General features: G+C 50.4%; 2 protein-coding genes across 10 annotated transcripts; both read left to right on the forward strand.

Moving 5' to 3' along the window:
* Positions 1–838: 838 nt before the first annotated feature.
* On the forward strand, positions 839–13,162 carry TMEM45B (transmembrane protein 45B). 4 transcript variants are annotated; one of them, XM_087763415.1, is made up of 6 exons: positions 839–1,074; positions 8,734–8,935; positions 9,271–9,483; positions 10,489–10,673; positions 11,548–11,693; positions 12,442–13,162. In XM_087763415.1, the coding sequence occupies exons 1-6, from the start codon at positions 985–987 to the stop codon at positions 12,557–12,559; spliced, it is 954 nt and encodes a 317-aa protein (XP_087619541.1). In that variant the 5' UTR covers positions 839–984; the 3' UTR covers positions 12,560–13,162. The 4 variants fall into 4 exon arrangements, with proteins under 4 accessions (XP_087619541.1, XP_009467841.2, XP_087619544.1 ...); XM_009469566.2 differs by lacking the exon at positions 839–1,074 and adding an exon at positions 2,379–2,474; XM_087763418.1 differs by lacking the exon at positions 839–1,074 and adding an exon at positions 6,157–6,196.
* A 3,040-nt stretch (positions 13,163–16,202) lies between these two features.
* LOC104016645 (transmembrane protein 45B) lies at positions 16,203–24,269 on the forward strand. 6 transcript variants are annotated; one of them, XM_087763390.1, is made up of 6 exons: positions 16,203–16,572; positions 21,351–21,555; positions 21,828–22,040; positions 22,401–22,585; positions 23,242–23,387; positions 23,671–24,269. In XM_087763390.1, exons 1-6 carry the CDS (start codon positions 16,483–16,485, stop codon positions 23,798–23,800), a joined length of 969 nt encoding a protein of 322 aa, XP_087619516.1. In that variant the 5' UTR covers positions 16,203–16,482; the 3' UTR covers positions 23,801–24,269. The 6 variants fall into 6 exon arrangements, with proteins under 6 accessions (XP_087619516.1, XP_087619517.1, XP_087619519.1 ...); XM_087763391.1 differs by lacking the exon at positions 16,203–16,572 and adding an exon at positions 16,675–16,818; XM_087763393.1 differs by lacking the exon at positions 16,203–16,572 and adding an exon at positions 18,669–18,805.
* The last annotated feature ends 1,093 nt before the right edge of the window (positions 24,270–25,362 follow it).

Genomic DNA, 25,362 nt, shown 5'->3' on the forward strand with positions numbered 1-25,362 from the left:
CCTGTATCTAACACTGCATCCTTGGAGACTGCAGGTACCAAGGAGCGTATCATCTTCCCAGAGGGCACCCTGAGATGTTTCTGAGAGCAGCAAACTCCTGCTTTCCCAGTCACTCCCTGGAGATTTGCGTGTCGGTATAAAGAGACCGCTGTTTGCTGTCAGAGGTCCTATGGATATGTTCAGGGGTTGCAATTCTGCGTGGGAGAGGCAGGGAGAAAATAGACATAAGGAGGTGGAAAATTAGAGATGAGCAGGACGCAAACAGTTTCCCAACACCTCCAAAATACCTAGAAAAGGAACTGTGAATTCTTTCCAGGACTGATTTCACGTGAAGGCAACAAGGTTTGGAAAAGCTGCTAATCAGGACTTGAGCCCTGGATTTTTTTTGGCTGGTGCAACGTGGTGCCCAGGACTCCCACCGCCAGTGGTAGCCCGGTGCCTGTGGCTGGTGAGAGGCCAAAATCTGTCAATGTGTCAGATGAGTTATAGTCTTTACATGTGATTTCAAGGGCGTTTAAGGAACTATGAGGGTTTTAAGGGGTGGCTGAGCCCCAGTGAAAATATAGTTATAAATTAGAGATGACTCTTTTTTTTTTTGACGTGCTTTGTTGGGAAGTGGTTGCTCTGGACCACGTGGAAATGAGAAGTTTTGCTGAGGTCGGATTCTGTTTAACCTCCAGCTCAGGGATGGTCTTTACTACAATAAATACACATGGAGAAGCTATTTGTTTCCTTATAGTAAGATCCACCCCTGCACACACCCCGTGATTTTGTTCTGCAAATATTTGACGGTGCAAATTTCCTGGTAGCAAAGAAACACCAACACGACGCAGCAGAGCCTTCGGTAGGGGCGAACTTCCATTTTAGAAGCAAGTTTAGCTAAAGGTTTAGTTTTTAGCTAAACTCAGCCTTTCAAGATGAGAGGAGCTGTGGGATTTATGCACCAGGTCCAGCAACTTCATCACTAATGAGCAAGATTTTTGCATGGCATTTTTGGTGTCTCATTTGCATTTCTGGACATCCCCTGGTTTTTTTTTTTTCGTGCGCTTGCACAGAGAGGCAGCAGCTCCCCAGGTAAATAATTCTTCGTGTTTCCAGGCCCTCCATCTCACCACTTGTTTTCCTCCCATTTATTTCACAGCCTCAGTTTCAGGTTTAGAGTTTTTCTGGGGTAAAGCATCCCATGTGCCTGCAGCACCCCGATTTATGCTGATTTATTCTGGGGCTTGCAGGACATGCATTAAAATGGCAGCAGGCTCCTAGGACATTCATGAAACAATTTAATGGAGGAGCTGCCTGACTAGAGAAAAGAAATGCCTGCAGCTTGGCTTTTGCCTCTGGAAAATTTGAATCGCCTCACCTGAAAAAACACGCACGGTTTGGGCATCCAGCCCCACCGCCGATAAAATCAGTGGCGAGAGGATGCCTGCGGGATGCTTCCTCCCTTCCAGCAGCGCCCACCTCTCCGAGCGGTGAGAAAGGATGAATTAATGGATAATTATTTTTACAAGAAGTCACCTGTTTAAACAACATTGCAGGACAGGGTGAGGGAATAGATTTGATTTTAATAAATCAAAATAATAATAAAAAAAGAAGACAGGGGATTACCAGGCAGCGCTTCTAACCATGAAGTCATTTATAAAACAGGGTGAATATATTTAAAACATTAAAATTCAGCTTTCTTACTACAAATTCCCTGCGGCAGGTGTATTTACATCCCGTGATGTAAGTACCTGCGCTGCTCCCTAAAAGTGAGTTAAACCCAGGGCTATTGCACAGAAGGCTCTGTCAGTGCTTCTCTTACAAATAGCGATAATAATGCTTACCTCTCTCCCAAGGGCGTCATGGGGGTTAATTATTTAACATTTGTAAAGCACTTGCAGGGCTGGAGATGAAAGTGGAAAGTATTATTAAGAATAAACTACATTTTATAGGAGGCCTGGTCAGAAAATTGCGTTCAGAGCTGAAATATGGGTTATGAGCGGGGATCCCTGGAGGAACATCCATCATGACCTGGGAAGCACAGAAAATGAAGTGCTTCAAAGAAATTAATCCGTTCTGCAGTGTTTCATGGCCAGGGCTGCGCCAATGGGTGCAGGGACCTGCGGTGGGGGGTAATGCCCCAGGCAGCCCCCCCGTCCCCGCACGAGGTGGGTGATGGGGGAGTCCGACAGAAAGGAATTTAATCATTGCAATGATTATATAAAATAAAGATTGGGGGAAAGCCGTGAGACAGCCAGTTTTTCAAGTCAAGAAGTTGCAGATGAGTTTTTTGGGGGGAAGCTGCAAATTAAAGGACCTGGTGTGCCCAGGGGTGGGGTTTTTTTTATGTGTCCTGGGTCATCTCTCTGTTCCGGCTGGGGTTTGGGGAGGCTGGGAGCACCTGGGGCTGGCAGGGAGGGGGCAGGTGCCCCAGGCAGGGGAGGAGCACGGCTCACCTGGGCGCAGGTGCGGCAGCGGGATCACCGGGACAGGTAAGGCTCTGCTGGCCGGGGCTGGCGTGAGGAGGGGGCTTCGTGTTGGGAAGGGGTTGGGGAGGAGGGTGGAAAGTCACCCTGCGCGGTGGGACTCACCCCCCATAGCTGGGAGGGGAAGGGACCCCACCTGCCCGCCCTTTGGGTAGGGATGGGGGAACCCCTAAATTTGGCATCCGAACCAGCCCCGTAGGGAGGGAGGAGAGGGGTCAGGGTGGGCGAGTTTGGATACCCTCCCCTTGGGAAAGCAAAGTGGGGGGACATGGGGGGGTGTGGGCTCTGCCCTCCTCGACCCACCGGGGTGTCCCACCGGCCCGGGGTCCCGGCGGGACGGGGCAGAGGAGGGTTTGCTGCTGCCCCTGCCAGGCTGGGCTGCGGTGGTGGGACGCCATGGGGCAGCCTGGCAAACGGGCAGCAACATTTTCCAAGGAGGAAGTTGAAAAATAAACACGATATGTGGGGCCCCAAAGCAGGCAGAGGAGAGAGCAAGGCAGCCTGGGGGCAAGCGGTCCCCCCCAAACCCCCCGAGCCCCTTGCTGGGCTGCCTGCGGGAAGACCTCGCCGGCTCCCTGCTCCACTCCCAGCCAAATTAAATGCAAAAATCTCTAACAGCTAGACCGAAATCGCTGCTGCGTGCACCGAACCAGAAACTCTCTCCCTGCCCTCCTCTCCCCACAGAATTACCCAGAAAAGTCTCCTTTAACGCCCAAAAATGTGCAGATTAGGAGGAAAACTGGAGCCCAGGGACTGCTGTGCTCGAGCGATGGTGTGCCTCCCTTAGCTGGGGACCGCTGGGAAAGGGTTTCTTCCTTCTTCTACCAGCTTGTAATTAAAAAATTAATAACATCTTGCTTTGCACAGGGTGCAATCGCCAAGGCACAGGGCGTTTGCAGAGGTTTGTGTCAGGCAGCCACAGCTATCTAATAAATCGAGGTGCATTTGCATTGCTCAACAAGCTTAGGTGTATGTGTTTAAGGTGAATAACTAGATATATCTGGGATGTATTGCAATGGAAATGATTTCTTTAGTAGCTTGTCTTGGACAGTTTTCTTTGAGGAATGTCAAAGGCAGGTGGGAGGAGCGCTTAGCCTGTGTTGCATTGAGGGGCAATCGGGACAATTTTAGGATGTGCAATCATCTCGTCTTTGGAAAATAGTAATTTTTGCGGCATTGCTGGTGGCGATAATTCTGGGTTTGAGTCACCGTTTTCTGCCGGTACTTGTGAGGTAGTAGGGGTTGGTGGGGTCAGGGATATTCCATCATCGCATATCGCGGAGCTGGAGAGGCAGTTCGGTGCACAGAGCTTGGCTCACCGAGTCCCGTGGCAACCACCACCTTTAGAAAGCACTTTAATCTCTTAGGCATCACGCAGAGGCGAAGAAAAATGGCTTTTAAGATGGTAACGTGCATTTCCCAAAACAGATCATTTTTTAAGTCAGACCTCATTGCCTTAAAACCACAAATAAACAAATGCAGGTCGTAAAGAGAAGCAAAAGGATGATGAAGCGCCCGCTCTGAGCCCCTGTAATTAAGATGGCTTTGGCTAATTTGTTTTATTTCTCAGCTTTCTCCGCTGGGCTGTAGCTCGGAGCTGCTTCTTGCTGCTTCCCTGGTGGCAGGGCTCAGCGCAGGGGTAGGGATGGAGAGCCCAAAGCAGGGACCTGTAAAACAGAAGGCAAAAAGAGGCAGCGTAAGGAAGAGCGGTAGCAGGCAGAGAGCAATAGAACCTCTCCATCACCAGTGTCTCTTTTCAAGTGGGTCCGTTGTGTCTATTAAATAGACCTCAGGTCCAGCATCCCGAATTTGAAGCTTTCATCCCAATTTGAACTTCCACGTTGCATTTTCCCATCGCAGCAGGCCTTTGTTTTAAGATTAGCTCACTCTGTCTCATGTGGCTATCAGCAGCCACTGTACAAGCTCCTGCAGTACCTGATGGTCCTTCAGATATTCCCCAGCAATTGAGGCTAATAGGTTCCAATGATGATGATAATTTTCAACGTAAGATTAAAACCCCTAAGGATCCTTTAGAGGCAGAAATGTTGCTTTCCTGGTTTTGCAGATGTGGCTGGGCTCGCGAGTGTTAGTAACAAATAACGTGATTGCTCGGTGTCACCGTTAACGCTCCCCGGTGCAGATGGAGGCAGGGATAGAAGAAAAACCGACGATAATGGGATGAAATGGTTCAGAGTGGGGTTTTAGTCTGACATTAATGCATTAGGGATCTAGCTCCTAGGGGAGCTAATGGAAGTGCTGCTATGATTAGAAGTGCCTCTGCAGACAAATAAGACAGTGCTGGTAATGGAGTGAGGCAGCGCAGGCAGGCAGTGGGCAACAGGAGAGCTTGTATTTGTAGATGATGCCTCTGCTGACATCTCTTGGGTGTCTCCTCTGCCGTCTTTCTGTCCACAGAGGTGCAGTTATCTCACTTCCATGTCTTCTCCTCCAGTCACCCCGTTGCTGGACCACTGCCTTCCCTCCCAGCCTTTTTGAATCACTGGTGGAGTGTTTGGGCTGGGGGGTTGGTGGTGTTGAGTATACGGGGTAGGAAATGGGCTGATGGAGGACGTGGTTTTGGCTGAAGCACCTCAGCTGCTCTCAGTCTGTCGGTCTGGGTTTGATGCTCTCCTGCAGTCTCAGATTCAGCACGAGGAGACCCAAACCACCTCCAGAAGGCTGGAAATAGCTTCATTATTTCCAGCTATGCACCCCAGCGGCATTCCCCAGCTCAGCCTGAGCTCAGCCTTTTGGTTTTTTTTTGCAAGCCAAGACATTTCTCTTCTTCACTGAGTCAGCCTTTCCCCGGGGACCGTCCCTGTCACCCCGCAGATGCTCCGAGAGCAAGGCAGCAGGTCCCACGGCGAGCAAACCAGCTCTGGTGTGTCTGAACTGCCTGATTTGCAGAGGTCGAAGGGCAGAGTTAATTGCAGGGGTGATGGCTGGGAGCTGTTTCCAATGGCGAACTTTAGACTGCGATTTCCAAGCTGGGGAAAATGGAAGTGATGGCCTGACCGACACTATCAATGCACTAATAAAACCTTTAGAAAAAAAAAACTCAGTAAAGCAAATGAGACCTTTGGAAAACTCAAAGGGCCCAGGGTTTGGCTGAAAAGAGATTTTCTGTGGCTGCCACAGTAGGGCGAGAGGAGGAGGCGAAAGCTTAGTCGGGCTCCTCGCCATCCTCCCCGCTGCTCCGGATGCCTCGCCGGGTCGTTGGGTGCATTAGCTATAAGCCAAGAAGAAACCAGCTCCTTTGGGAGGTGATAAGAGCAGATGAAACAGTGAATCATTAAGCCGGTGCAGTGCACGGCTTTGTAATAAACAGGGAGCAAAGTGCATTAAATACAAGCCAGCAGGGACGCGGGTGCGTTATCGAACGTGCAGGTTAGACGGCGAGGGAACAGGGCAAAGTCACGTTTTGCCAGGATGCCCTGTAATCGTGGTTGTTGCGGCCAACCCCAGCATCAGCTGGACCTTCAGCTTTTTCTTTTCCCTGATGTGGTTGATTGCAGGCAAACTCTCACCGCATTTGGAGCTGTAGGGATAAACGAGAGCTGTTTGCTCCAGGGTGCTCACAGTTGAAAACATAATTGGTTTTTTTTCTTTTCCCCCTGCGCTCACCTTTTGCGTGTTTTCAGAGGAGGAAGAGAAGCAGAAGAAATACTTTTGCTGGTCACGCGTCCCAGATAAGCCGCCCTGCTTCCTGCTAGGGAGCAATCGGGCAGGTACGGACGGCAGCAACCCCGAAACAGTCCCCATCGCCCTGCCGAGCTCTCCCCATCTCACGTAAGCGCTGTAAGGGGGACGTGCTGGCCAGCCAGGTTATGCGTGCTCCATTTAAGTGACCTTTAAGCTTCCCCGCTTTGATTGATCAGTGTATCCTTTAGGTCATCCCACTTTGACTGCATTGATCTCATGTGGGAAGGCATCAGGTCCCATTAAATATCTGCCTTTAAAATGTAACTGCTGGAGCTAGGCCATGGAGTTATACATTTGACTATATATTGCTGTGGTAGTGTTATAATTATAGCGTTAATATGGCATGATATGGCTGCAGTACTTCTTGTCGTGGTATTCTGGGATCGGTTTAGTTCTGCTTTCAGTCATGATCCTGATACTATATCATTGCATGTATGTGATAGGATTCCCTGCTCACCCAGAAAATACAGATTTTTCAGCCATCTCCCTGGCTCAGGTATGCTGCTCCCTTAATCCCAGGGATACAGGTGGATGCTCTGATTCCCTGGCTGTCTCTTTCAAAGGACTGAAGAGGCTATTGTATTAACCCACCGGACTGTGCTAGCATTGCTGCTAAACAGCATCTTGCTTTGATTCTGTGTTTAATTACCCAATGCACCCGATGTCAATAAATCTCTCCTTTTAAGTCATGAAATAAGGCAGAGCCTTACAGTGCTGCTAACAGCTGCCTGCAAAGCTGCTAGCCAATACAGTAGAAAAGAATATTTCCACGCACAGCTTTTCCACCCTCGGATTAAATCCCCTCCTAATTTTTTTTTGCATGAAACCCACCACGATAGCTCACAGGTATTTGGTGAAGGCAGGACTGCGGGGCCAGGCTGCAAGGACGTAAGCCATGTCTGCTGCTGCATGTAGCTGCATGCACCTGGGAGGTGTTTGCTGGAGGAGGCAATGTTTGCTTACCTCGAGGTGTTGGATTAGCTGGTTTGGTTAAACCAGTTCAAATCGGGCAGGTCGGCTACAGGGCTTTAGCAGCTCTGATCTAACGGGGTGGATTTTCCTGCCCAGGGACAGCCGCCTCTGGGAGATGGTATCTGCACACAGCCGAGCTCCAGGGGCATGGACTTCATGGGGCGAAACAAGGCGTCCCTGGGACAAACTGACCTGAAATCAGATATTAATAAAGCCAAAGCAACTGCTCTCCCCTCTCAAAGGCTGGCAGCAGCACGCCATGTTCAACCTCACGCCCAAATTATCCTTTGGCAACGGCAGAATAAGAGCATTTTTTGGTTTATATTTCCAGTGAGTGGGGATTGAAACCCAAAATGCAGCCGGGGAAGGCCGTTTAAGGATAACCGGGTCGTGGGCGTCTGCGATGGGGAGGTCAGGTCCAGCACCAAACAACGCAGCCCCTTGCTACGTGGATGGATGGCATCCATGCCATGAGAGAGCTGGTTTCTGCCCGGCGTTAAGTGCAGCTTAGCGTGGAGAGGAGCATTACTAAACAGAGAAGGAAGTCCTGGGTGCTGGCAGCACAGCTTTTGCTATCAATTAAAAAAATCCTAATTGACCAGCCTGACACAACCGACCTGCCATTGCGCCAAGGCAGGCCCTCGAACATATGCTCGAGCCCACATGAAAGAGCTAATCGTTTCTCCACCTAATTAAGCAAACCAGCAAATGGCAAACAGGAGCCGGCTGGCTTTTAATTGCTGTAATTCTCCTAGGAAACGGGTCCCCCGGCTCTCCTACAAACCGTGCACGCGTGAGCTCCGGCATGAAGGGGCACGGAGGCTCGAGCAGCTCGGCTGGGATCCCTGGGCTCTGCGCGGTGCAAATCCCAGCTTAGTGATGCTCTGGAGAGAGAAGGGGTGGGAGGACGTCGTGATGCAGGGATCAAATTGGTTTCTTTGCCCAGAACCAAAATGTTTTGTTTCCAGCAGCTTTTGGGATATTTTTGAAGCTATATTTTTAAGAAAATGGTTTGGCTTTGTGAAATAGATGTGGGGTGGTTTTTCTTCCCCCTCCATGGGCTGAAAAAATTCCAGGAATTTAAAAAGTTTTTGGACATAGCACACCACTTCTGTGCCTGTTCAAGGAGCTAAAGAAACCCACTGATGTTTACCCCTAGACCTTACTGTTTTCCCTGTGTGTTTTCTCTCCTGCCTGGTCCCGAAAAGCCGACCTTGCCCTGGCCTGCAGCGGATGCTCTCGCTCGTACCTGCAGAAGGGCAGGAAAAGCAGGAGCTACTGCTGGGAGGGATCCTGGGGGATGCAAAGTTCAGGCTGGGATGTATCAGAGATTGCAGCAGATACAGGGCCTCTGTTAAACTAGTCTGGGCTCCGGCTTTTTCAGGTATTTCCTAATCTGGGGGCAAGGACCTCAGAGAGGTCCCTGATGTCCCCACCTCTCACCCTTGGTTTCTCAGTGCTCCTTCCTATTCCCACGTGCCTGGTCAAGCCTTTTCCAGTCCTCCCTGACAGGGAAATCCCATTTTTTCCAGCATTATATCAAATAACTGGTGTAAGTTGTATAATGACATTGGTTTTCTTTGCCTTGTAGTCAGAGGAGGTTGTCAGGATGGCGAACTTCAAGGGTCACGCGCTTCCAGGCAGTTTCTTTCTGCTCTTCGGGCTCTGGTGGTCTGTGAAATACCCGCTGCAGTATCTCAGCCAGAAAGTAAATAAGAAATCGCACAGGATTTATTGTTTCCAGCGTGTGGATGCTATCGAAGGAGGAATCAAAATCATCTTTGCTATAGTAGGTAAGGGTTATATTTTACTAGCTATGCTGGTAACTTCCCAGCCTGTAGTGATGACTGTACAGGAGCCCTTACTCCACAGAAACTGGTCCAGCCGTGGAAGGATGAGTCCTTGATGTTCATCTTGTCTTGATCTCTAATAGAGTTTGATGTGAAAACACCCAGTGTTGTACCCTTTCCCAAAGCTGAGCTACCATTAATACAGGCAGGCCTGATTTTTCTATCCAGTCCTTTCTCCCTAAGGCAAAACCACCAGCTCTTGCTTCAGAAACCCCTCACAGCAACGAGTAGCATCATTGCAAATAAACCATCAGGCGTGCTCTTGCATGTCCGTGCAGGGATGCTGGCAGAGCAGTTCGTCCCGGACGGTCCACACTTGTACATCTACAGCGGGGAGAACCGCGACTGGGTGAAGCTGATGAACTGGCAGCACACCACCATGTACCTCTTCTACGGCCTCTCCGGGGTGGTGGACGTCTTCACCTACATCTCCCCGGTGGTGCCGCGGGGTCTGGATCGCCTCATGCTGTCTGTGGCTGTGTTCGTTGAAGGTCAGTAGCAGGTGACGTTTAATTCGGGGGAGGGGGGGTGTTGGAGGGTGAGTCAGACAGGGACCAAAATTTGCCAGACTGAGATATTGCTCTGAATGCCCCTGAAGACAGGACACGTTGTAGGTGATATATTATCGAAGGGCGGTCTGTAGCAAGATGGGAAATGCAGGCATCAATAGGTCCTGGCTTTGCCTGGTTTGGGATTTCTGGGGTGACAGCGGTACAAAGCAGCAGGCTGAGTTCCCTCGTTATGATAAATGGCTGGTGGATGCTGCATTTATCTTACATCTACGGAGCTGTTTGCATGCCCCGCGTTCCCCCCCCGAGAGCCATTAATTGCACTGCAGGCGTCATCATCCTCATCTGCTTGCATTGCATGTGGCAAATTCAAGTGACTTATTCCTGCTTCAGCACATCATGAATATCATTTTGTCTTCAGGCTGTCTTGCAAGTCGTGAGCCAGGATTTCAGACCCCTTTTGGCTCACATAGGGAAAAGCCACTAGGAAATGAAGGTCTTGCTTATATAGAAAACCCCTTAATGAAGGCACATCTCTTGTTATTTTCCCCTTCCCTGATCCCGGTGGTTTTTGAAGCAGCAGCAGGGGCAGCTCAACAGGCACAGTTTGGCATGTGAGCAAAGGAAATCTGTCATTTCCAGCTCCCAAGAAAATGGTGAAGTTTAGCAATAGAAAAGCAGGACACAGCAGGAACCTGGCTACAAGGGGAGGGTGATCCGAAGAGGTGATGGCACCGACACGAGAAGAAAGCCACCTTTCTGTTGTCCTCTGTCTTTGGTCCCCATGTTGCTCAGATCCTCCTGCCCCAAGGTTGGGCATCTCATCCCTCCAGGATGATCCCAGAGGGATGCTGCTATGTGGAGTCCCTTGTTTTCGTGGTGACCTCTCCCAGTTTGCCAATGGGGCAAGTGATTTACTCTACCAGGGCTCTGTGGTCGTGGTTGGTATTGCTAATGCTACTCTAAGCATGGTTCGTATTTTGGCAGGTTGTCTCTTTTATTACCACGTCCTTCACCGTCCCATGCTGGATCAGCATATCCACTCCCTGCTGCTCATCGCCATCTTTTTAGGGGCCTGCAGCGTCATGCTGGAGGTCTTCCTCCGTGACAACATTGTCCTGGAGATGTTCAGAGCCGGTGTCACCATCGTCCAGGGAACGTGGTTCTGGCAGGTCAGTTCTGCCTTCTCTTGTGGAGCAGAGCACCGAGGTAGGAGAGCAATGGGAAAAGAGGAAAAGAAGCCATACATCACGTATCAATCGCACGTCTCTGAAGGATAATTTTGCCAGGCTGGCTTCGTAAATAGATCATAACCCAGAATGAAAATTTACTTATCACAGGTCATCTCTGATGACTGCTCCTGCTGAAATAGCTGTTTGTCTTGGCTTATTGCTTCTCTGGGGGGAACAGCAAAGGCGAGCGCTTGCAGTGAGCGAGCAACATTTTACAGTGTCTAACAACCAAGTACTAATTGCTTAATGTGTCTAATGCACCCTGCAGCACTCCCTCTGGTTTAGTGGAAAGATGCAAACCCCACCAAGCAATGAAATGGCTGAGTAAAAATACAGCCAGCTGATTGCTTTGGTAGTAGTTGGAGAAGCAAAGAAATCAGTTGGAGATAACCACTCGCAAAACTAGGCTGTCGAAAAGAAATGTGAGTTCTCCTCCTCTTTCTTAGCCCCAGGTCTGCTGTGCTAACTCCAACAGTTTATTCAGAGATTAAAAACTGGGCTGAGCTTGTAAAATACTAAATTTGGAGTTTTCAAAGGACGGCTAGGGGTCTGCAATGCAGAGGGGCAATTGTGTCTGGATATTGTACAGAAAGAGAGACTGCAGGCACAGACTTGCTTTGTGTGGCCTCTCATTGCAAGGCTGGACTGCCATGAGGCCAGCACTGCCTCAGCAAAAACCACTGTCCTGGTCAGGGCTCAAGTCCCTCGGTCACCACGTGAATCGTGGTGATAACTGAGATGGACAGAGGGGTGCTGGAAGGCTCGAGTACATTGATTTTTTCCTGCAAGGTAATAAATTGTTTGTTCCATCCAGATCGGGATCGTGCTGTTCCAGCCGTGGGGAGGTCTGATGTGGGACGAGAAGGACCACAACAACATCATGTTCCTCACCATGTGCTTCTTCTGGCACTGGGCAGCTGCTGTGGCCATCCTGGCTATAAACTACACTCTCGCTTGCTGGTACGGCTGGGACATGAATTTGGGCAGGAGCGGGGTGGGCAAACAGGGATGGGGATGTCTGGAGTGAGATGCAGATGTACTCCAGCTGATCCTGGAGTACAAAGTCACAGCTGAATAAGCAGCCCCTAACTGCTGCAAGTTTTAGGGCACGGTGACAAACGTGCATGTTATTTGTCGAGTGCACAGAATGCAAAAGAGTGTCAGCAAGAGGCATGGGCATTAAATGCAGAGAAGTCAAATAAATGAGCCCCCAAAGCTGCTCCTGGAACTCAGGCCAATTTTTTTCCTCTGCACCAAGTGCTAGAAGTCAAACTTTAATCCAATAGAGAAATCAAAGCATTACCAGGACCGCCTGACACTTTGTCCTCTCCCTTGCAAGGATTTCGAAGCGGTTGACAGTCACCGAGGTACAACAGCACTGTCTGATTGCTAAGGCATCGCCAGCCCCTGGCATGGCTTTTCCAAGGGAGCGGGAAGGGGACGTTACCCCACTTTCAGGGGTGCTCCTACAGCCTATGAGCCTCTAAGAGATGCTGCATGGCTTGCCAAGACATGGGCTACAGAAGAGAGTCCAGTCTATGCAAGCAAATAGACTTTATACAGAGTAAAAAAAGCCCCAAAACCCAGCATTTTAGGACATTTGTAATAATGTATCCATTACAAATGCACTTCGCTCCCCTGAGCAGTCTGGTGAGTGGCACCAGTTTGGGGGTTTTGCTGACGGTGATTTATTTCCCGTGTGTTCCAGCTGCATCCAGAGGTGCGGGAGAGGCGGCGGAGAGCCCTACATCAGCCTCGGAGTCCGGCAGCAAAAGCATGACACGAGCTCCCAAGCTGCCTTCTTAAATGGATCTGATGAAGAATGAAGAGGGTACAATCTCCTTCTCCAATTAGGTGAAGAATATGTTTTCTAGAAGAAAAAAAATTTAAATCTAATTAAATATTTATGTTTTGGAAGAGCAAAGAGAGGTGCCACCGTTCTGCTGCTGGGAAGCATGTTGAGTGCCTGGGTGCTATCTGCCCTCCATCCGTACCCGAATATCGCCATCTCTGAAACGAGCACTGTTTGCAGTGATTTTTAGCAACAAAACTAAGTGCAGAAATTCAACATGATGAGATCGCTTTGTCCTGTGGGTTCCCATGTGTGTTTCCATAATGATGGATGGCATCCTTTGGCCAGTTGACTTTTCCAAGTACCCGAAGGCTTTGACCTGCCGTGATTGAAGCTGGGGAAACCGCCAGGCTTGAGGTCGTATCCCTGCGGACCAAGGCATCATCCCAAGGAGGAAGAGTAAAAGAGTGTTGAATGTGAGACAATGTCAAATTTGCAACATCATGCCTTGATTGTGCACAATACAACTTTTATTACCGAAGCTTTGAACTAAAGAGGGGTTTTGTTAATAGTTTTCCTGTTCACTTAAAGGCTGAAAGAGTGAATAAATGTGAATTAAAAATCCTCACTGAGCTGATATCCTTAAATTTAAGTCTGATAAATTATAGAGTGTGTAATAATAGCTTAGACAAATCCATCCCTTAGACCTGTAAAGCCTGAAGGGCTGTAAGATACATGGCTAAGCAGCAGGGATTCGTAAAACATCCCAGTTTTCCATTGAAAATAAAACCCTCAGCTTGGAAAGCGAGATGAAGCAGGCACACGTTTTGTTTTTAGCCTGCCTTTGCCAGCTAATTGCTTGCAAAAAGTGACTGGAAATGTCACCTCCTAGATAGGAGGAAAATGTGCCAGTAGTGAGTACGGGGATTAAAAAAATATATGTATAAAAAATAAACACCAGCGCAAGCTGAATTGCAACTGTTCATGTCTCAAACCCTGGGGCTGGGAGGATGCTCTGCACTGAAGTCTTCTCACTGCTGCGTAACGGAGGGGATGGACGGCTGCTGATTTTTGTGCTCATGCTCGTGACTGAACAGAAAAGCAGCTACTGGCAGGTCCAAGCCTCTGCCCAGGGAAGGCAAAGCTCATCTTTTAACACCCTTTCCCCTTACGCAAAGAGCTTGTTGCAGACTACAGGGGCTACAGCCTGGATTTTATTGCTTATTAACAGTGCTATAAAGACTAACTAGCTTTCCTTGAATGCCAGCTTTCCTATATTTCCACCACTGAGCTGGTTTATTTTGCAGGGCTGGACATCAGGAGCTGCAAACAGGCTCGGTGTGAAGAGAATTAAGCAGCGGAGCAATACATCTCGGTAAATCCATCTGATAAACGCTGTGCAATTAGGTCTCCTGAGTTGTAACCGCTGAACACGCTGATCATTTTGCAGATACTTTTTTTCTGCCAAGTGGAATAGTTTTTCTAACCTGCACGCATTCCTCTTGCTGCTATGATGAGACACAACCCGGGGAGAGCATTTTGCAGGCTGCCGCCTCCTAATGCACAGAGAAAACCCTATTTTCAAGGTGACAAACCGAGTTACCTAGAGTACTGCAGGACAGGAACCAGCTTAATTGAACAGCAAAAAGGCCTTGCGTGGTGCTCTGAATTATTTCTGGTCTGCTCTGAATTATTTTCTTTTAGAAAATGGGTCAAACATCCCGATTTCCCATTAAATAGCCACATGAGGGCAGCACCAGGTGGCAAAGCTGGTGCTGGGCGTGCAGGAGCATACTCCAAGCTGGCTGAGGTTGCAGTCACCTTGCAGCCACCCTCCTCCTTCCTACCCCCAAAAGTCAGAGGTTATTTCCATCTGAGGGCACACAGATTAAAGCTGACCTTGGCTTTTAAAAGCACTCCTTGCTTTTGAAGGTGGGAGTGGGTTGATTTAATTCTTCACGGTTCTCTTTGCTGCTCTTAATCAAGTCCCCATCTCCTTTCACTGCCAGGTTTTCTTTGTCCCTCGTCACTACATGGCCACAAAACACTTTTCCCCTCTGTAGCACCCGGTGGCTGGAATAGTTTCTGTCTGCCTCATTAACTCCCCGCTCCTACAAACATCCCAGGACTGTCAGTATAGCGCTCGCTAATTTGTTTTCCAGCTCGGGAGCACATTCTTTCCCGAGGTATGAAGGTCAGCGAAGGAGGAGGGAGATAGCCTGTGATTAAATAAGAAAATACAGGTGGTGTTCATTTCTGGATGAGAATTAAGGATTTTTGTTTTACCTAAAAACCGCCTTTGTAAATAGCTTAGGTACCCAAACAAGGGCATGAAGGCTGCTGGATGCATGGTGAGTGGTCCAGAGATGGTTTATTATATAGCGAGGTGCAGCCACAAGCCATCCTCGCATTTATTTCTTATGTGAGAGATATACCAGGACAGTCCTAAACAGAGTGTTACTTTGAACACAAACTTACTATCAACCAGTAGGCCTGGATTCTGTTTTTCACCATATAAATGGAATTCTCAGGTAGTGTCTTGAAACTTTGTACCAGACCCACCGGCCACGCAGCTGGAGGGGACCTGGGCTGTATTTGTAGCCATATCCACAGCTGTCTTTAAAGGGACTGTAATGCCCTGGGCGATGTCTCGGGGGTGGTTTTTGTCTTGCGTAACTGCAGCCTGATGTTGTCGGACGGTGTCCATCAAGCGCGGGGGCTGCCGGTGTTCCTGAAATAAGTGACCTGCTCATCTGAGGCAGGAAGGAGCTGCTGATCCTCCCGATGGTCATATCTAACCTCCTCTGATGAAGAAAGCCAGGCAACACACCCCAAAGTAGCCAGATACCGTGGCAGCTGGCTCTTCCTCCAGCTAGAAAGGCAAGCCCTTCATCAAGAGCCCCAGCACAGCCTGACCACGAGCCACTCATTTCTCAGGCAGAGATAGGATCTACCACTGCCACCCTTCACAACCACCTTTATGTAAGGCTGAAATGATGGTGTAGGCAGCAGAACAAGCCCTGCCTATGCTTATACCACCTGCTTCACCTCCTCTGTTGCCTGTTTATGAAAGCCCGGTGTTAGCATTCGTCATAATAATAATAATAATAATACTTTGCACTTCCCGAACAAGCATCCATCTGCAGTGCTTGAGCTGCTGGCAAACCTTTAATTAGATTGTGCCTCCCACCACCCCCAGGAAGCAGGCAAACATTATCACATTTTTTCATTAGCACCGAGGCTGATGATGAACCTTCAGGGAGAGGATGTTGCAGTTACGGCTGAGAAAAAAGAAAAAGAAGGAAAAAAAAAAAAATAAAATTCAGTTCAGGGTTTAGCTTGAGAACATTAGAGGGGCTGGAGTGGGTCGGACACGGATCGTCCTCCCCTGATCTGTCCCTGGGAGGAAGAGGAGGGTAGGCGTGTGCTGGTGCAATCCCATAATACTCCTCCACGCCTCAGAGGTTTGCAGCTAAGGAACTGTAATGGAGTTGCATCCATTTGTGCCTGCAGTGATTTTAGCACGCACGGCGTGTGAGCGAGCCGCTCTGGGATCTGGGGGGGGTTGCTATCCCCTCATCGGGCTCTTGTTCCCAACCACTTGTCACAGTTTCATCCTCGGTTTTATCGTGGGGATGGTTTAAAAGGCTGGAAACTCCCCTTTCCTCAACCATTTCATGCACCTACAACTTTTTTTCCTGTCTGACCGGCAGGTACTTTAATACAAGTTGCCCTTTTCATAGAAACCTTTCTCTATGGGCTTTACTCTTTGCTGGCCCTTTAAACGCCATGGAAAAAGGCACCTTCAGCCTCTGAGCAGATACCTTTCACCTGGGCCTCGTTTCCCCCCCTCTCCCTCCAGCTGCTGCCCTCCCAGCTTGTGTTTTCCCACTTTCTCCGAGGACTTGACTCTCCCTGCTTGGGAAGCAGCTTCCTGCTAAGCTGCCTTTTGGGGTAATGGTTTGTAGAGCTGGATGGTTGCAGAAAGGAAAACTGAGCTGCAAAGAGCTCCCTGACAGTGCTGCTGCTCTTTTTCCAGCAAGAAAGGTATGATTTTTTTTTGTCGTATTATTTTCAGGGGTAGGTCTGTAAGGAAGAGCTCCTATGGGAGTTGCATTTCTCTCTGTGCTTGGGCTTAATGTGGTAGCAAGCTCCTGAAGCTTTAGCTTGGGCAAAGCTGCCTGTGTTTATGGAAGCCCCTCTGCTGCTGTGGGCTTCCCTGATGTTACAGGACCCTTTTGCACGTGTGCTCAGCCCTCTGCCACGCGTCTTGCTCCCCGAGCACCGTTGGAGGTGAGTAGCGATGGGCGTACGGCTCGGCTGCGTGCCAGCACCACCACCAGCTTCTTATTTTCTTTCCTCCTACTTGCTACTGCTGATATGGAGATAATGGGTATAAAAGAGCTCCTGGCTATGGCTTGGTGGCTTTTATGGCTGTGCTGGAGAACAGCCCATCACCCTGGGGAGGCTTGTGCATGGTTTGCTTCCATGCTATTCCTGCCTCGGGGCTTCCCTGGGGCGCTGGCTCACGTGTGTGACTCTTGGCAGGGCTGGGCATGGCTTATCCTGCAGGCCTCCTGGGTTTTTTCTGGTTGCAGGAGGAGTTATGTGCGTGTGGTTGCAACCCGGAGAAATACTGGGTTGGGAATGCACTGAGGGGTTGTTAGTGGTCAGAGGCTCGGGCAGCACTCCTGAGCAGCACCGAGTGGTTTTGCACCATCAGCTCGGTGCTTCAGAGGGAGACGGGGACGCTGGGGTAGCCCATGGTATTTATTTGCCTTGAGGCACTTGCGTTGCTTGTCTATGCAGCCAGGGAGGTGCTGGGCACGCAGCCATTGGCGATGCGATGTGCGGCAGATTGGTAGTGGCTTGTGTCTGTGGATGCTTGGCATTGGGCAGCGTCGAGTATTGGATAGGTGAAAAGGAGTGGAAACAGGCTCCTGTGTCCTGCCAGCCCATCTTTTGGGGGAGAGAGGGCCATCCTCCTCCTCCTCTTGGCTGCTGTGGGCTGGGAGATGGATCTCAGAAGGGCTCTGCTCTGGTTTGGGAGCTCCTGGCCCAAAATCTCCTGCCTACAGGCACTTTTTGTAAGGCCAGATGCCCCACTAAAAGGGTTATCCTGGTGGCCCAGGCCAGAGACTTCAGAGCCCTTCCAGCAGAGCCTGGCTGTGCCGGGTGATGCCGCAGCCTTGTCTTTTCTTGGCTCCTTCCCCAGTCATCCAAAAACACCAACATAATAATTGAATACACGGGGTTGCCATGGGAATGGGAATTGGCTGCTCGTCCTGATTTTTGTGGCAAACTCTGGGAGACTTTTTTTTTTTTTAATAGCAGACAGGAGATGTCCTAGGTTATGAAAGCCGGTTGACTCAGTGCGCTTTGAACTGGCCCGCAGGACGTTTGGCTCTAAACATCCTGTCTGAGGGCCACCTCCCCGTGGTGGCTTCTCCCTTTATCTACCTCTTCTGAGTAATACCCGCTCCTTGCTGCCACATCTGGAGCTGGGAGAAGGACAGGCAGGAGTTGCAGGTAAACTCTCCTACCCACAGAGAGAAATGTGTTAGTGAGCAGCTGTGCCATGGGATGGACATGGCTGCTTGAGCTTGGGAAGAAGGGATGTGGAGAGAGTCCACCTCTGCAAGGCAAAGGTTTAGTGTGATGATGGCTACTGATGAAGCTGGTGGAAGTGCTGATGGAGGCAGTCTGCCAGCAATCTGCGGCTTTAGCTCTTTTTTGGGGGGTTTATCATGTTTCGGAGCTGCATCATGGCAGAGGATTGGCAGGAGAGGGAGCTTGTGCCTCTTCTGTTGGGTGAGGGCTCTTGGCCCAAGAGAGGTGTGCCTGGGTAGCAAGGCTGGAGGAGGATCCACAATGAGAAGACCTTCCAAATGTTCATGGCCAGGCGCTGAGCTTGCCCTCTGCGTGCTGCCTGTCCTAGGATGCTGCCTGCCGGGCTGATGGTTGCCCCCACCACGGGTGCTTGCAGGGGTTACCCATGCGTCCACATGAACAGCATCCTCCTGCCAGCATCGATCTCCCTGCGTCACGGGAACAAGTCCCCACGCGGAGCCAAAATCATCGATGGTGATGGACCTGGAGCTGCAACGGCTCTGGGGGGAGAGCCTGGAAATTGGGCAGAAATGCCGTCCTTCCCGAGCCGAGCCCAGGGAGGCTGCGAGCAGTCAGTGCGAGGCACCGTAAGGAGAGCAGGCAGCTCCCGTATGGCTATTAAGCAAAAGCATCGCAGCCTGGAAGCTGCGGAGGGAGAAGGGCGGCTCAGGTAATAACTTCTGACTGCAGTCATATTTCAAGTCCTCTGACAGACAAACTAGCTTGCAGGAAAAATAAATAACCCGGGTGCCTCTCCTCAACCAGTGCTCTCTTCCTCGGCTGCGGCTCACTTGGAGCTTAATCAGCTTTTATGTGAGCGTGGACTCAAAAGCTGGGGCTGGGGGAAGCTGGCGGGTGAGAGGTATCAGGTTTGGGCTCGGTGAGCTGGTCGAGGGGCCGTGTGGATGTGGAGGGGTTGTTTTGCTGTGCCTTGAATACGTGAGCTGTGCAAGCGGACTGTTGCTTGGAAACATGTCTGGTTTCTCTGCAAAATAGTGGCCGTTTTATAAAAGAAGGTGGGTCTTTTTGAGTGGGTTATATCCAAGCTTCTGCTTGATTCAAGGGTGGGTTTGGGACATCTCTGCTAAGTGATAAATGTCCTGGGATATGTGGTGGCTGCTGAAGAGCTGTGTCGGGGTGCTGGGAAGCAAAGGGGACTCATGACAACTACCAAAAGCCTTGCTGAATTGGGCAAAAGGGTCCCCAGAACGAAAAAGAAGAGCGGGGGTACTCTGCTGGGGAGAGGGACGGTTGGGGTAGGAGATGCCAGGGACAGCTCTGGAACAGAGAGGTTTGGGGGCTGCTGGTAACTAAGGCAAAGGAGGGATGCCCGGTGGATGTGGGGTGACAAATCCCTGGGTTACAGCTGGATGCTGGTGCAGCTCAGCCTCTGGAGTTGCAGGTGGGATGTGTCAGATGTCATTGCTGATGCCTCGGCACTGGGATGTCTCTGTTTTCCTCCTCTCCTCTAATTAAGCATGTCAAATTAACGCTCCTGCTACGTACCTTGATCAGGGTATGCTCCTGACTCCAGCTTCAGGCTGTAGTCACAGTCCCTGTAGGACAATGGTAAAATTTGGTTAGGTATTGTGCGATTGTGTGCTGCTTAAATGTGCTTTAATAGCATTTGTTCTTAGTCACTTCAGCATGTAGATGTCAGTGCAAGGAAGATATGTGTCCTGGACTGGGTGTCCAGGCTATGATGAGGGAAGTCATGGGTCCTCCTGGGGCATGAGCCGTCTCACCCTAATGTAGGTGTCCAAAATAGAGCAGAAAGCCATCACCGATCCCCAAACCAGCTCCTGGGATGGGGCGTTTCTCATCTGCTTGAAAGGCTCTTTAGTAACTTCCCTCCTGAAAGGAAACCTTAACATGGTGTAAACAGTTTTGAGCCTTCCCCAGCTTACCTGTGTCCCAGAGATGCAAAAGATGACGATAGTCTCCGAACCCAAACGCCGTGCTTGCCCACGCAGGGCAGAGCCAGTTCGACCGACTCCAGCTCCGCAGCCAAAACCCGACCGGGGACATCTCGCAGAGCTCTCCCTCACCTAAGGCAATGCCACGCCACTTCCTACCCTTATTTTGCAGTACCTAATTACTTTCTAGTGTGGGAGGACTTGGAGAACGTGCTGGAGTTGTTCATCCAGCCTCTGCAATTTACTTTGGTATTTATAAACACAGCGAGGATGTGATTTGTGATGCAAGGGCAAGTCGGTGTGGTAGCTTCAGGATGAGTAATGCCTTCTTCCGTGCACATCTGAGCGGTAGAAAAGGACCAGAAAGCCCGTGAGAAGGGAAAGAGTGAGACCTCCTCAGGTGATAGATGCATACAGAGAGCACGGAGAGAGGTCTTGCTGGAGGAAACAAGACCATCCCAAGGTAACATCAAAAGCTCACTGCTATAAGCATTTAGATCACTACTTATTCCCTTCTCTGCTTGCTGCTCTGGGATTTTTTTCAACAGTTTCAGTATGGGCTTAAATACTTTGCGGGATATAACTTTGCCCGTGGCAGCCGGTCACGCTGCCGTACCTCTGCTCCTCTCCATCCTTGCTGGTGCTCAGCGGCGTTAGTCTGGCTTAGCGTGAAGGCAATTTTCGTGCCTTTAGTCCTTGAGCTCTTCCTTCTGGAGATGAAATCTCTTTCCCTTGTGTCAAATCACCGCTCATGTGCGACACAAAGGTTGTGTGGAATATGCATGAGACTCCTTTTGGAAATGGGAATGGTTCCTGGGTTGCCTCCTCCTCCTGTTGCGCAGCTGGTAGGGCCCAGCAAAGCCTTGGCTGGCTGGAGCTGCTGAACACACTGGCTGGATTCACGCCCCGGTAATTATCTAGTTTGGAGGGAGTTTATGTTCCAAGGAAATAATTGTCGTGTTGCTTTTTATTAGCAAAAACTTTGTTATGGTTCCTCTTCTAATAGCACGTAGCTGTTACGCTTTCTTGGGCACTAATGTATTTTTCTCTGGCACGATGAAGTCCTGATGATTGCATCTGCATCCTGCTATACGTATACACATATATACAGTGGCACATGGTGGCAGCTTCTCCAAGGTGATGTCGCATCTGTGGTACCACCCGTTGGAGCTGATGGTGGGGACGTGCAGACCTGCTCTGTTGGGATGCGGCTCCCTGAGGACACCAAGCAAGTGAGCGGCCTGACATCTCTCTTGGGAATAATTTGAGTCGGTCCTCAGGCGCCGTTTGTCATTACAGGTCCAGCAAGCGAGCCCAATGCCAACGAGTTTCCTTGGCAGTGCCCTCCGGGGCACCTTCTTCTTCACTTTTGGTCTCTGGTGGTCTGTGCGATACCCCCTGAAGTATCTCAGGCGGAAAGCCAACGCCGAGGGTCAGCCAAGCCATGGGGTCCAGCGTGTGGAAGTCTTCGAAGGGGCAGTCAAAGCTTTCTTTGCTCTAGCAGGTAAGAGATGATGATGAGTCTCTGCCCCGATATCGACCGGCACTGCAGCCACTCTCTGCCATGAGACTGGGGCTTTTTGTAGTGGGAAACAGCTGCAACTGGTGTGGGAGGGCTTGGGGACATTCTTGTGGCATCACAGAGTGATGGGACTTTGCTATCATTCCTCTGGGCAAATACCACCACGACTTCACCATTGCAAAGAAAGCTTTCCTGCAAGCCTGTCCTTTCCCCTGTGTAAAAGGAAAAGTGTGACCTTTCTGCTCTCTGCCTAGGGATATTGGTCGAGCAGTTTGTTCCCGCTGGTCCCCACCTGCAGCTCCACAACCCCAAGATGCACAGCTGGGCAGACCTCACCCACTGGCACTACACCACCATGTACCTCTTCTTCCTCCTCTCTGGCATCGTGGACGTCATCTCGCACTCCCTGCTCAAGCTGCCGCTTGGCTTAGATCGGCTCTTGCTGTCCGTGGCTCTGTTCGTTGAAGGTGACTCACACGTGGTGCCTGGGAGAGTATGGAGTACAGGCTAGGGGAAGCGCTGGGAGGGTCACCAAAAATCTCTGGGCTGTTTTGAGGCTGGGTCCTCCTGACAGCCCTATGGCCCTGGCTGGGGCACGGGGATCCCCGCAGCTCCGGGGGCTACTCTGTGGGCAGAGCAGACCCCGGCGCTGGGGGCTGCGTGGCCCTCGCAGGGCGAAGGTGATGACAGCAGGCTGTTTGCTGTCTGGCTCTTGCCACGAGGCAGATCATAGCAAGACCTGGAGCATAGTCTCAGTTTTCAGATGTTTTTTTTCAAAAAAACAAATTCCAGAGCATCCTTTTCTAATGCAGTGTGAATCTTGGCAGGTTTGCTCTTCTGTTTCCGTGACTACAGCGATGCTGCGCTGGACCACCACCTCCATTCCCTGCTGGCCATGGCTATCTTTGCTGGAGCCCTCTGTGCCCTCCTGGAGGTGTTTCTCCGAGACCACATCATCCTGGAGACCTTCAGGACCAGCTCCTTCCTTCTCCAGGGCTCTTGGCTTTGGCAGGTCAGTGCACACCCAGCACTCTCCTCCGGGCAGTGGGCTTCACACCCAGGAAGGCAAGCAGAGGGGGGCTTCTCTGCCCTTTCCGGCACATCTGTTGGGGTTAAACTTTTAGGCTGGTTGGAATATCTTAGGAAGAAATGAGGCTTAGTGCAAGAGCTGTCGTTGTGGAGATATGTATGTGTACTATATGCAGCATGGACAAACCTGCATGCTAAATGGGAATTAGACCCCACAAGAACAGGAAGCCACAATCATGAGATTTTGTTCTTTTTATTAGGTCCAATTTCTTCCTCTATTTGTTCAAAGTAACTGGAAATATCTGGAAACCTCTCACATAATCACGCAGCTTTAGGTCTAAGGAGAAATGCACAGCCTGGCCATGTCGCCTTTGGGTTGTCAGCTTTATCTTGGGGATGCTGGGCTGCACTGCGAGCTCTAGGGCTTATCTGCAGAGTGTCCCGCTCCTCCTGAAATGCCCCCCTGTGTCAGTCTGGGGGGAAACGGATGCTTGGGGGTGCTCAGGGCAGGGGTCCGGGTGTTACTTGGGATTATTTTGCCTCTAGTCCATAGTCAGCTGCAGCAGCTTGCCTAAAAACAGGAGGAAAAGCAAGGAAGGATGTGTGCTGATGCCTAACATCTCTTCTGTCTGTGACCAGATTGGGTTTGTGCTGTCCCCTCCGTGGGGAGGACCGGGCTGGGATCAGACCGACCGCAGCAACTTCGCGTTCCTCACCATGTGCTTCTGCTGGCACTACGCGGGCGCTCTCGCCGTCTTGGCAGCAAACTCTGCTGCATCTCGCTGGTACGTGGGCACGAGGGGTCCCAGGGGGTCCTGGCACCGTGTACAAGCTGGGATGGTCAAGAGCAATACCTAGTCCCAATGCTACCCTGGGAAGTCCAGCTGCCAGTGTATCATGGGATAAGAAAAGTGGGTGTCCAAGCATGGACTAGTCCATGGCCTAGCTGGAAAGGATCGGCTCGGTCCCACCGCAGAGCAGATAGTCCTTAGCAGCTTTTCTAAGTGGGCTGGGGTGAAAAGACAGCTCTTGCTGCCCGTGAATACCTGACCGCTGTCCCTCCCACAGCTGCAACGAGTCCTGCCATCTGAAATTCGAGGACATCGACGTGGAGCTGGACTGCGGCATGTGCATCCGCAAAAGCAACAAGAGCTCCAGCGGTGCCCTGCTGCCGGAAAGCACCTCAGACGACAAATGAGGCCATGGCAGGCGTGGAAACTTCTTCCCCGCTGTGGCTTAGAGCTCTTGAGATGAGGTTTTTAATTAGTGTTTATAAACTACACCGGCACTTGATGGCAGAGCGTCAGAAGTGGGAGGCAGGACCCCGAAGGCGGAGCGTGGCAGGAGATGCGAAGCCTTTCCCGTGCATCCCTTTGGCGGTAGCAAGAGCAAACCAGGCTCGTCTGGGAGGGAGTTTTTAATTTTCCGTGCTGCAGCTCGGGCTGTGAACTGCAGAACTGGTTTGCAGGTAGAGTCCAACTGGTGTGGCCAATTTAGCTATTTTTTTAACATTGCTTTTGCTTCTGCTTCTGCAGAAGGGAGCCAAACCAGCATTCAAAGCTCCCGGTGGCTGTCGCTCACTCTGGTGTTAATGGAGGTTTTTTTTTGTACAAAGCTTGACGTGCACAGAGTATAAGTGATCACCAATAAAGTACTTTAATGCACCATTTTGATGGATCTCTTGAATACGATGCCTTGAGATTGAAGCCGTGGTTAAGGCAATGTCCAGCTTGAAAATGGTTTGGGGGATGGATGAAATGTCGGAGGGATGGGACGGCGTGTGACTTAACATGGCCACATCTGCCTGCAGAAAGGGGTGGGCGGCCAGCGGACGGAAGGGATGGAGGATTCCCTGTTAGCACTGTCACGTAGCTGGTCTCTTCCATGTTCTTATTCAGAAGCTGAGAGGAGGAGTTAGGTAGGTGAGGCAGCCTGGTTGCAATGGATTTTGGCGTGCCTGGGAGATGGGGTGTTTGCTGGGCAGGGTTCAGACCCTTGAAGCAAGACGATGGCTTCAGCAGGCCCGGGTTGGGCGTACAGGTATTCGTGGTGCGTCTCTGAGAGCCGGGCTGTGCAGCAGTCTCAGCTGGGGTATGGTTTTTCTTCTCAACCAGCAGCTTTATTCCCCTCCTGGAGCTGGTCGCTTCCAAACAGAACCTTTCACTTCTTAGTGTCTGCTTTGCACTTGGTGTCCAGGGATATGTGGTTTTTTTCCCCTTAGGTCCTTCGTTTGGCTTGCAGCAGAATGGTACAGGGAGATCAAGATCAAAACCGAATTTAAAAGACATCATTAAGCAGGATTAGTGAAAGAACAGCAAGTTCATCCAAAAGCTCATCATCAACATGTAAAACGCCTGTGCTGTCCTTCACTAAGGGCTGGGCTAGGTGAACAGGGGAGCACAAACAGCGTTGTTATTATTATCTTTTAATACATTTGCTGTACTCCTCCCCGGAGACGTGCAGAAGACAGCTTAGTCTAAACACTTTGCTGCTGGTCTGCACAACTCCAAAAACTCAAGCAAGCGTTGGGAGGAAAGAAAAATCCTCCTTGGCTCAAAGCGGTTGCAATTCCCAGCCCCACAGAAGGTCCCTGGAAGAGCAAACACTTTATGTTTTTATTTTATTTTATTTTCTCCTTTTGGAGCAGGGCTGGAAGGAGACCGATGCTTCGTGCTGCTGGCAGCTGTCAAGAAAAGGACCTTGAGGAGCAAAGAAACCAAGGCGAGCGCAGCATTTGGGGCTCCCACGTTTGACACCCAC

The sequence above is a fragment of the Nipponia nippon genome, unplaced genomic scaffold (assembly GCF_047370975.1).
Source record: "Nipponia nippon isolate SJK-2023a ecotype South Korea unplaced genomic scaffold, ASM4737097v1 scaffold_28, whole genome shotgun sequence".
Lineage (NCBI taxonomy): Eukaryota > Metazoa > Chordata > Aves > Pelecaniformes > Threskiornithidae > Nipponia > Nipponia nippon.

Bases quoted from the DNA above. Each gene is read 5' to 3' on its own strand.
- TMEM45B (XM_087763415.1), top strand. From the start codon at position 985: ATGGCATTTTTGGTGTCTCATTTGCATTTCTGGACATCCCCTGGTTTT. The intron at 1,075-8,733 runs GTAAATAATTCT...TTTGCCTTGTAG, and splicing joins GAGAGGCAGCAGCTCCCCAG to TCAGAGGAGGTTGTCAGGAT. The intron at 9,484-10,488 runs GTCAGTAGCAGG...GTATTTTGGCAG, and splicing joins TGTGGCTGTGTTCGTTGAAG to GTTGTCTCTTTTATTACCAC.
- LOC104016645 (XM_087763390.1), top strand. From the start codon at position 16,483: ATGGTTTGTAGAGCTGGATGGTTGCAGAAAGGAAAACTGAGCTGCAAA. The intron at 16,573-21,350 runs GTATGATTTTTT...TTGTCATTACAG, and splicing joins CTCTTTTTCCAGCAAGAAAG to GTCCAGCAAGCGAGCCCAAT. The intron at 21,556-21,827 runs GTAAGAGATGAT...CTCTCTGCCTAG, and splicing joins AGCTTTCTTTGCTCTAGCAG to GGATATTGGTCGAGCAGTTT.